Raw genomic sequence first — 11,480 nt, forward strand, 5'->3', positions numbered from 1 at the left:
ACTACTCCCAACCCCCCTTTACTTCATTACTCTCTATATAATCCTCCCTAATTCATACACAAAGCTTCTAGGCACTGCGAATTCGACTCCCCTTGTTCTTTTATTCATCGCTTCCACTCATCCATCTGATCAATTCTTCTTGTGACATTAAAGAACAAAAAGTGATGATCGCTTACACGCGTGCACATACACACCAGCCACCTAATGCTGACTATGTATAACAAGAGATTCATTTATTACGTGCCGACATTTCATTAAATATTCTCGTGGTTAGTTTGGTCAAAAGCTAATGGCCGAAGCAAATCTTTGTTGCTTTATGTCAAACAAAGTGGAAAGAATTGCTTTTTCCCATTAATGACTATATATATATATATATATAAACACCCATCCAATTTACGTAGAAATTTAATACTTCGCGATTGTACGTCAATCATTTGTTGATTATTTTGATACATTGAAATGAAGGTGACAGGGACACAAGATGGCCAAGCAAGGAATTAAAATCATATCATGTGCATTGGTCTAGTGCGGGTTTGATAGAGATGAGTGGTATCCACAAAGTGCGGAGTAATCGCCATGCTCTCTTGTGCACTATAAATCGTTTTATGCACATGAGAGAATCCGTATTCACCAAGCAAGATGCTGAGGTTTCATATTATCGGTCTCTAACATACCTGGTACCATGCAATTTCTTTCTTCTTTAAAAGTACTTGGATTCGTTATATGTGCCTCTTATGACAGAATGGTAGGGCAAGGATCCTTTCCCTCCAAGTATTTTTCTGACATCACATGGCACCAGAATTTAATGACGTGGAACCATGTGTATCATCCCAAAACAACTCCAAGAAGACCTAGTCCCAAATATAGGGCACTTTTTTTTATCTACTTTGTGCCATGAATTAATAAGGTCAGACTTGGGCAACGTCCCAAAAAAAAAAAATTTCTATTTTAGATGTTTGTCAAACCGCATTCATATAGAGCGCAAAACGAATGCCATGGGTACTCTGCAAGACCATTTGTCCAAGAAAAGGGATCTCAATCATTGTAAATGGCATATCTCGACAACCTTCCATTCACTAAAATAATATCTGTTCCGTAACATCTGTATAGGGGGGAGAGAGAGAGAGAGAGAGATACCTTGGCCCGGAAACTAGTGCCATGCAACTCCTGGTGCACTTGTTCTTGCTCGAGCTTCAGCTAGCGAAACAGCCATAGCCAGCATCATCTGCTCCTCAAAGCTCTCTGGAACAATGGGCCCTGCAACAGTTTGGAAGCTGCCTTCAATTTCATCTTGTGGCGGCATTGCAGCAATCCTACCAGCATCTTCTGCTGCCAAAGAACTTGCATGCCTTGTCTCTACTTCAGCCACCACTGATTCATGATCAACACCCCATTCTCTGTCATCCCCAGTCACCATCATCCCGCCATGGGGTGAGACCTCAATTGAGCTCCCTGCACGAGGAAAATTCTCACCCTCTTGCACCTCTCTATTGGAAAACCTGCTAGAGCTAGGAAGCATGTTGGCCGACATATTTCCACTAAAGTTACTGGAGGATTCTCCATCCATTTGCTGTCGCTCGGCAAGGGCAGCAATTGCACAAGCCAGTCCACCAGATGGGGATGACGATGATTCAGCTAATGGTGCCATGGCTGCCGAGACACGGCTATCTTCTGTTATGTACTGTTCTGACAGAGCAGTGTCACCATAGGCTGTATTTCTCTGTCGACCATTCTCCTGTCAATGGAACAGAATAAAAATGATGATCCAATTTTTCAACCCCATACACAGAAAGAAGAAATAAGATCAATTTGTGAACATTATAAACAGTAAGCAAAACACTACATGCTACACCATCATTTGGGTAGCAAGATTTTTCTAACTATTAATGCCGTAAATGACTGCATGATGAATTGCAGTAATCTTTTAAAGGCTACAGTTAGACAAGAATGATATTGCAGAGAATGAGAAATAATTCTCTATAGATCTCAAACTTCTACATTTTTGGAACTTTTGTACTTGGTATTTTCCATGCCTATATCAGAAAATAGCCAGTCATATGCACATATGAGACTGTCAAATTAACTAATACCAGTCGATGATTAGAAAGACCGAGGGAGGAATGCATTATAAGAATAAATATAAGGATCGCCCACAACCAGGAAATACATAGGAAAAAAGAAGTCAGTCTTGTGAAGAATAAATTTATGAACTACCCACAACAACAAGATACATAGGGGACAAAGGGCGTATATATAAACATCAAGACATAACTCAGGTGCAAAGATTCCAAAATGGACCCCAAATAACGAGGCACACAAACACACACGACTTACATGCAGAAGTTTGGAATTTGGAAATCACCATCAAATTGATTCAATTAAAATGGTTCCAAGGGTCAAAATTTCAATTTAATATAATATAATAACCATGCCTCTTCTTTCCGTTCACCAATATACAACCAGAGTCATGCACTTTAGTCAAATGATGCATAGTAACTGTTTGAAGTTCAAATGAAAAAAATTCAGTCAATGTAATTGATTCAGAACAATACCTGAATAGACAGCCAGATAGCTTCCATGACCATTATGTCCTCAAGATCCAGGTCAAATTCATCATCTCTGCACACATGGACAGTACCAGAGCAATTAATTCTAGCATGGCAAGTAAATCGTCTTATTAAACCAAGCCAATTGAATTAGTCACTCAAGACACATGTTAGAAAATATGAGCCAATAACAGCTAGCTTCACCCCACGATTATAGGCATATTCAAAAATTTGGGCCTGTTGTCATAAATAAGAATAAAAAATCTATCCTGACAGAAAGGTACTTATGCCATGACTTGCGAGTGCTGATAACATAGTTAAAGTATATCAGGTATATCATACCCAGCTCTGCTACATAAGCGGTTAGAAAAGGCACCCATAATTATTTGATCACAGCAATAGAATTCCAGAATTCCACCTTTTCTATATCATACTTGACCTTCCAACTTCAGACAAACCTCCTCTTCTATAATTCTGTGTGTTACAACGTTTCTCAGGAGTTAGATACAACAATTTTGCATCCAGTTATGAATTTGTTTATGGTTACAATTTGGTTCATTAGATAGACATGCATAAAATACAATATATTCTTTTAGTAGTATTCTTTTAGCCTGTCGTTACACTATCTATATCTGTCATGCCAAAATGGCCATAAACCATAGTTTACCAATGGCAACCTTGCGCCATGTCTCTACTTCTTGTTGAATACATATGTCCTTGAACAAGAACTTCCAGCAGCTCCATGCTATTATACACGGATGAGCAACGAGATAATGGCTACAGATTAATTAGGGGCTTATAATATCTCATGGTAGCGTATTTACGGCATACTCACACTGGACTACTACAAGGTCCAGTGCATTAGTATGGTACAGGAGGGGATCCTATACTGTCTTAATTTGTCCCATGAACTAAAATATGCTTGTCAAGGGTGGATTTCTAAAAACAAAACTTGGTAATTGTTATGGTCCGCATCGGTCAAACATGAAAAATAATGATGTCATGTGAGGAAAATGATTTAATTCCAATATTGTCTTCATTTACAAGACATATTTATTAAACAAGTTAATATTTTCTTAGGGCAATTTAGTAATATCACACTAACTGTTAACTTTGATAAATGACGACATGGAAGGTCGGTGTAATTTTGGAAACCATAGAGGAGGTCCGTTTAATTTTCTCAAGCCTTAAGCGAGGTTAGTGCAACTTACCCTTCCAAAAGTTGTGGAGTTTTCCTCAACAAGCTACTCTCTCTCATCATGTGAGAGGATATTGTAGGCAAGATCTCCTATAAACCAAAATTTAGCCAAAAATTTGCAACTATATAACCAGAACACCCTCATACTTGTTCTTTTTATATGCACAAATAAATTGAGGGCACTAGTACAAGTCAAGAAGAGGCATCACCCACCATAAGAACTGTTTCAAAAGTCACCTTGCTCATGGCTTGCACTGCAACCAATAGTTTTAGTCACACTGGGTAAGGTTAAATTAAAGAAGTACTGCATTGCACAAACATTTCAAGAGTTCCAGATTGGCTTGAAATACAAGATTCCCATTATATGCACCGCATTTAATTTTTTTGTAAAGAAGTCTTCTCTCACTAACATATTTTCCAGTGTAGAAATAATGGGATGTGCTTGTATTAAAAAGCCAGTGAGAAAATCAGTATACAATCTTTAAATCTCTCAAATGTGGACAAATAATTATTAGCTCACTCAATGAGCCCTCATTATATCTTCTATAAATGCTACTCTCACTAAAAAATCTTATAAACAACCACAGAAGTTTAAAACCCAGTGTATATCCTGCCTAAGCAAAATGCAGGAGACTAAAGACACCTAACCTTTGTTCTTATTTTGCAAAATATGGCTGCTCTGAGCCTTGAACTCACTCCCTCAGAATTGTCAGTTTAAGTTCTACGGTTCTACCATTGCACCACGCAGTGTTCATTGTTCACTAAAAAGATTTTGGTTGACCATGAAAACAAAAGGAAAGTAATGACGTATTGAATATTAGTTAAAAACTTGAATACAAAATATCTATTGGGATAAACATCGATGTCAGAACTTTAAAAAGATATAAAAGAAGTGCAATTCAGAACTTTAGAGCACAATCAAATCCATTCTATTTCTCTTCTTTAATGACACAAGAATATACAAGGATTCATAAAATTCAGAAACTGGGGTTCAACCTTAGTAATTGTAGAAAACTAACCAAAAATAAAATAAAAAAGAACTACGCATACAAATTTATACCTGTTTTGCCTCGGGCGTAGAGGTCGCCTATTTGTCGAAGCAACAGATGAATATTGAGAAGAAGAGATTTCTTCAACTTCTACAGTAGATATAGAAGATGGCAGTGAAGATTAAATAGAAGCCATGCATGTTATAGACGATACAGGAAAAAAGTAAGTACTTGTTAAGAGAGAAAATGAAGCAATCACATATAGAATTGAACAAATATTTCTAATGAAAATACCTGCTGTTGGGCTATATTCAACCTCACCCAGTCCCATACTTCTGCTTAAAGACCTCACCTCCTGTATTCTCTGCATTCTATCTTCTTCATCTTGAATTTCATGCTGCCGCATCCTTATTTTTGCTTCTATAACTCGTTGTTCTTCCTAAGCACATGATAAATGTGAATATATTGCAAATTTAATATTCCGAAGCCAAGGCAATGATTCCAAAAGAAAATTAGAGAAAAACCAAACATTTTTGTGGCAAAGCAAATCTTACAATTTGCTCCATTCCCTTTTCCTCCTTTGTTTTCACCCCCCTATACTCCACAGCATAGTTCGACGTTTTACAGAAAGGACACCTTTGTACCGTTAAGGAACACTAGCATAGATGATAGAATACATAACTTGAAGAGGAAACAGACAGCAAGTGGAACAAGGTAGGTAAAAGTATAACACAAAAATATAAAAACATAGTTCACAGAAATCAAGGATGCTGTGTAGGGCGAGCTGAATTAGGGGTCTTCATCTGCAGAAAACACTCTGTTGCAAAAAGAACATATCAATAAGCATTCAAATTATTAAGAACTACATTAATCATAAAAGAAATGTGCATAGCAGATACCTGTACAAATGCCTTTCAAGCAACATCTTGAGCGATTGAGACTCGGGTAATACTGTAAGATTTTTAGCGGAAGATAAAAAAAATCAATTAGAAATTTATACTCCATACTCCATAAAACACAATTAAAACGCCATTCACCCCATCTGCTCCAATTTTACCAGGGCAAAAGAAAACAAGAACTGAATCAAAATTTTAATTTTCCATTGTTGTGGATCAACTCAAATATGTATTCCGCAATAACTGAAGATTCCGAAGTGAAATTTAATCGAACCCTGTATTTAAAAACATTTGGGTTCTGAAATAAAAGAATCAACCCAATTATGAGTTGAGCATTAACGGAGTAAAGTAGCTCTAATGAAAAAACAAAAATGATGGCGATAAATATAATAAAATAACATTAATATGATCTAACTAAGTTGTGCAATAACTAAAAATTAAAAATAATACTGAGTTGGAATTCAATTAGGAACCTTACATTAATTAAGATTGGGTCTGAATAGAAGAAAAAACTCAATTATACATTTAACAATCATCAAGGCAAATAACATTTATAAATAATAATAATAATAATAATAATATAACAAAAATTATAATGATCAAGGGAAATAACTGAATTTTAGATACTAATTTCATTTCCAGTTCCAAAATAAACGAATGTCCTGTGCAATAACCCCGCCTAAATGATTTCACTATCCCTCCCTCAATTTCTCAGAATCCAAACAGAGGCAAAAATCAAAACAATTCAAGTAAACAAAAGAATGAATTAAGAGCACGGACCAAGAAGCAAATAGGACATTCTTCAAGATCACAGGCACATTCCTCATCTCCAGGATAGCATGGGGCAAGCTTCGAATCGAGTATGAGCTTCCGAAGCTTCTTGTGATCCACATCCTTGTGTTGATACAACCCTTGCGGCCTCGTGTACTTGTCGTCCACCACTTGTCGCCTCCGGCTCAATTTATTCCCCATCGAATTATCAAACCGAATCAATTTACACCACCAACAACAAATATACAATCACAAAAACCCTAATTTTCATGTTACAACATATTCACAACACAAAACGATACATTTTCACTTCCGTAAACCACAAATTCACGTCAGGAACACATCGTCACATCCTGAAAAACAACCAAAACCAGAACAAGAAACTCAAAACAATTGATAAAAACAATTCCAAAAATTAAACAAAAAATCACTTCCTGAAAAAAGAAAATTGCATATACACGCACAACACTGAACTTCTAATAGAATCGACGAATAACAATTGCGTTGAAATGAGATTAGAATAACGAGCCTTGAATTCTTGGAAAAACGGCTATAAACGGAATCCGAGCGCTTACGAGTTTTAGAGAGAGAGAGAGAGAGAGAGAGAAAGAGAAGAGAATGAAGATCGAGAGATTTGTAGATGAGAAAAGGGAACAAGATCAGAACTTTCTCTGATGTTATATATATATACAAGCGAGTTTTGTATATATCCTCTTGTGTATTTATTTAATCGGTGTTTTTTGTTTTGTTTTGTTTTGTTTCTTTCGACCTCTGTGCTCTATCCGACGGAAAGTTTTATGTGAGAGAGATAGAAAAAAAAGCAGGGACGGTAGAGTAGTAGACCCGGAAAGAATCAAAAGGTTCAACGAAGTGACGAATGCTGTTCCTACTCGCTGATTGGACGCGTGTTGTCAATCGCGCTATAAAAATGGGTAAAACCGTAAAAAGAATCCTTTTGTTTTACTTTTACTTTTACTTTTACTTTTTAATTATGGCAATGACATTGCATATTAATAAGACAAAATTACCCTTCTAACTGTGCACAAGACCTTGTCCTACCTTTGTACATCTGAATCTACTTGACTGATTCCATCTCCCTTTTCAATTTGATACTTCTTGCAAGAACTAGCACCAGATGGCAAACAATCAAATCCAAATTTTACATATTCACACACACACACACACACACACAGGTTTAAGCATAGGATTTGTGGGAAAACTTTAGTTATGCTGTGTTTGTAACGAGGGAAAAGAATCAGAATAATTTTAATTCTTAAACTTCCCTCCACTTTCATTTTCCTTTTCTTTATTTTTATTTTTAATAAATTTTCATTTTCCTTTCTCTCTCTTCTTTGAAATTGTTTTCTCTTTTATTTTCCTTCTAATTAATATTCCCTTATTTTCTCATATTGTTATTGCTCCTAATTGATGTGCATGTTATGTGGAGTGTTGTGTAGAGGAAGAGAAATTTTACGGCGTTTTCTCTTTTAAATTAACAAATGTGACAAGTCGGAATTCAAAAGAAAAATCAAAAAAAAATTTCGATACCTTTATACACGCAAGACTAACACTAGATAATAAACCAAGCATTACAACTACTCACTCAAGATCGAAAGAGTTTCGTTTTAATTATAAAATAAACCATTTTAATTTATAGAATGAAATGTATATTATACATTGGTGTATGTACATGTATTGAACATGAAATGTATGTATGATTTAATAGACAGGAAATATAATAGATTCAGTCTCTTTTATTAAATCACTTTTATTTATCTAAGTCAAGGTCCTAATGCATTTAAATAATGAAGTGAAATAAAAAGGAGAGTCCCCCATCGTGTCAACCAATTCATGGAATCCATCTATGATTGGAGCGTACTATATTAACAATTTATAATTTCTGCTTCCATATGTGATTTGTCTAAAGTGAATATATGTGGTCCATGGACTAGTTGCTTTTGTTGAGATTTGTGTTGGTTGGACTAGTATATCAAACCGTAAAATTTGTTGACCAAATGTATGTTATGTGACTTAGTGTCTATAGGTTTATGCATAGCTAAACTAGTACAAGAGAAATTTATCAAGATTAGTTATCATGCATCAAAGATCCAACAGTGAAGATCCCATGAATACAGGACGATGATATATATGTGTGTGTGTGTGTATATATATATAATGATATTTTATTACTGTGAACAAACAGTGTGGGTGGGGCGTTGGTTTAATAGTGTGAGAGTGGTGTTTGGTTCACCAACTTGGTTGGGGGAGGGTGAGTTATGGTACTACATTGTTGGGCTTTAATGAGGCTGACTCGTTCCTAATAAAACCTAACCACAGTAACCTCTAATGTCACTTTTATAATAGAAATGATCTCGTAGTTCCCTTTTGAAAGGTTTGCGCACGGACAGGCTCGTTTTGGTGCACAAGTACGAAGCTTAACGCAGGTCTTTTATTTGGACACTACACGACCTGTTTTGTATTCTATGTTAATGATCCAAAATGGTTAATGCAACAAAATGGCAATGTTTTGATGATGAGAGGGATCCTGGTCCCTCTTGAAAAATGGACGTATAGCAAGATGGAGGTAGGTACATTCATGTGTACCTTCTTTTCTCTCTTATAGGCAAGAAAGCTCAAAAGTCATCCCGATAATTAATTTATCCATTTGTAAGCTTTGTTTGTTTTGGGAAATGGAGGTCTAGCAGGGGGTACATTCGTTGCATTTGCAGATTTCAAGAAGTAAATAGTTGAACTTAAATGTTTACACAGTTGAATTTAAGAACAAAAAATTTACACCCTTTTTTCTTCTTTTTTGTTGTTATTTACTTACCTAAAAAAAAAATTGGGGAAACATGAGGCCAATGTCTCCCACTTTTGAGATTATAGTCTTACACATATATTGTTCTTAAATCACAAAGTAATTACTTTGACTCAAAGTTCGGGACAACCTTCCTATCACGTATGCAACACACACACAAATCTAATCTCTCTCCTAATCTCTTTCTTATTGTAAGATCTTGGGTATTTATGCGTCTTTTAACTTAAAAGTTTAAGCTGTTAAGTAGTATTGTATATTCCATTATATATATATATATATATATATATATATATATATATGCCATATTCATTTTTATTGGATCGATCTTACGTGTGGGATGAGTCCTCTAACACTTGTCCTCTTCACAAAGGGACCAATGGAAAAGGAATTTGAACTTTAATTATCCAACGTGAATGATCTTTGGCTGCTTATGTTAATCGTTATTATTATATATATAAGAGGGAATTAAGAAGGATAAAGAGAGGAAAAGCTTACAAAGTAACAAATCCAAGTGCATGTAGAATTGAATTTTATAGGTATAAACTTAATATATGTATAAACCATATATGGATCACCAATTAACTACAAATAAAGAATGAAAGAACATGAAAATACAATAAATATATGCACACAAATAAATCTAATTATCAGCACAGAGGCGATAAAGCTCATCAAAAGGAGGGAGCTCCTTGAGCAATCTATCAAAGTCCTTGAACGAAACTCCTCTTGAGAAAACCGAATTACCAGTAGGCATGGGCTGATCTACGCGAGACACCGCCGACCTCCGATTCAAGGCCGATTCCGGCCGCTTGCATTCTATCGTGGAGTCTTTGCCGGTGAGCCTCTGAACCACAGACTTGAAGTTCCCGGCGTCGGTTTCCACGTACTCGGTGTTTATGATCACTACCTTCATGGGCCGGTGTTGTGATCTGTTGCCTCTTGACATAATGAATATGAATTTATATAAATGATGGAAGAGCCAGAAAATGTGAAAAGGTACTCTAATTCGGGGACAAGAAGTAACCTTTTTTTTTTCGTTTTTTGGTGTGTTTTATGGGTTTTTGAAAATTGAATGTGTGTATGAAAAATATAAATATGATTTGTGTAAGATTGGTGGATTTTATATTAGTTTGGCGAGACATGTACGTACGGTATGGTTGGCAGTTAAGAAATGGAGGCGCTGATGAGATGAGTTGACCGTTTCGAGGCAGTCTAGAAGGACGTTTTAGTTTATTGGATTCAGTCAAACCACGCAATTCTGAAAATTAATTCTCATGCAAGTTACTTGAAGCTTCATCCCACTTGTAAAAAGTCCAACCACGCTTCATTACTGTGTGTAATCACTACACACAGTAATGTGTGTATATGCATATATATACATTTGTATATACAGGGTTTTGTTTTTGTGGGCGTTGTATGTCTTGAGCGGTCCCTGTCATGAGTTGTAAATTTTTGGTGCTCAATTCGGCAAGTGGTTGTTTGTTTTGAATTAGCAGGATTGAGAAAAGGGTCAAAACCATGTGTCGGCCTTGAAATTCAAGATATTATCTTTGAATTTATTCCATCGAATTTCAATTAAAATTATGAACAAAGGATATGAAAAACATGAGAATGTCTACCTCGTTATATGTTGAAATTTCATTAAAAAAAACTCAGTTATATATATATATATAAAGAATCTGTAAAAAGCTAAGAACCTAACCTTTAATTTGATGGGGAAAATTATAATTTCTTTTTCTTTTTCTTTTTTCAGGGGCCAACAAAATTGTTAAAGATGACATGTGGCTTTTCCACAATCAATAACTAAAGAATCCTAATATAATACAATTTTTTATTATTATTTAATAATAAGACTAGCATGTTATTTTGACTCAAAAAGATCAAAAGCTAAAAACTGCGTAGTAGTAGTAAACATTTTCCTAACTTGATCCATTGCTTGTACGGCAAATAAAGAAAGCTGATTTGTTCCGAGTCATGTTGGAAGCATGTGCATAAAATTTGGGTCCACGTACACGTGATTCAACATTCATACTGCGTCTCACTCTATTAAGTCCCTATCTCTGCACTCCACCTTACCTGCTTAAGCATGCATCCTATCTAGTTGCATTGCATCTTACTCATTATACACCTACTGTGTGTGTACATATATTTATATATTTAAGGAAAATATCGTGATTTTGAATGAACCGACTTAATCTCATCACATGGACTGAAATAAAGCTCCGTGGTTTTGGATTAGGTTTCACCAACTTTTTTTTTTAG

General features: G+C 35.5%; 2 protein-coding genes across 3 annotated transcripts; both read right to left on the reverse strand.

The window, feature by feature from the left end:
* Positions 1 to 1,000: 1,000 nt before the first annotated feature.
* LOC132308665 (E3 ubiquitin-protein ligase DA2L-like) lies at positions 1,001 to 7,198 on the reverse strand. Of its 2 annotated transcripts, none has more exons than XM_059806825.1 (9): positions 6,865 to 7,198; positions 6,410 to 6,753; positions 5,633 to 5,684; positions 5,505 to 5,550; positions 5,288 to 5,369; positions 5,028 to 5,172; positions 4,805 to 4,883; positions 2,553 to 2,619; positions 1,001 to 1,735 (listed from the first exon to the last, which is right to left on the reverse strand). In XM_059806825.1, exons 2-9 carry the CDS (start codon positions 6,599 to 6,601, stop codon positions 1,151 to 1,153), a joined length of 1,248 nt encoding a protein of 415 aa, XP_059662808.1. In that variant the 5' UTR covers positions 6,602 to 6,753; positions 6,865 to 7,198; the 3' UTR covers positions 1,001 to 1,150. The 2 variants fall into 2 exon arrangements, with proteins under 2 accessions (XP_059662808.1, XP_059662809.1); XM_059806826.1 differs by having other exon boundaries at positions 6,875 to 6,899.
* A 2,660-nt stretch (positions 7,199 to 9,858) lies between these two features.
* Positions 9,859 to 10,131, reverse strand: LOC132309998 (VQ motif-containing protein 10). Its single transcript, XM_059808240.1, has one exon. It carries the CDS (start codon positions 10,129 to 10,131, stop codon positions 9,859 to 9,861), a length of 273 nt encoding a protein of 90 aa, XP_059664223.1.
* Positions 10,132 to 11,480: the final 1,349 nt, after the last annotated feature.

The sequence above is a fragment of the Cornus florida genome, unplaced genomic scaffold (genome assembly GCF_030987335.1).
Source record: "Cornus florida cultivar Cherokee Brave unplaced genomic scaffold, ASM3098733v1 CherokeeBrave_3.0.0_Hap2_Chr05, whole genome shotgun sequence".
In the NCBI taxonomy this organism is placed as follows: Eukaryota; Viridiplantae; Streptophyta; class Magnoliopsida; order Cornales; family Cornaceae; genus Cornus; species Cornus florida.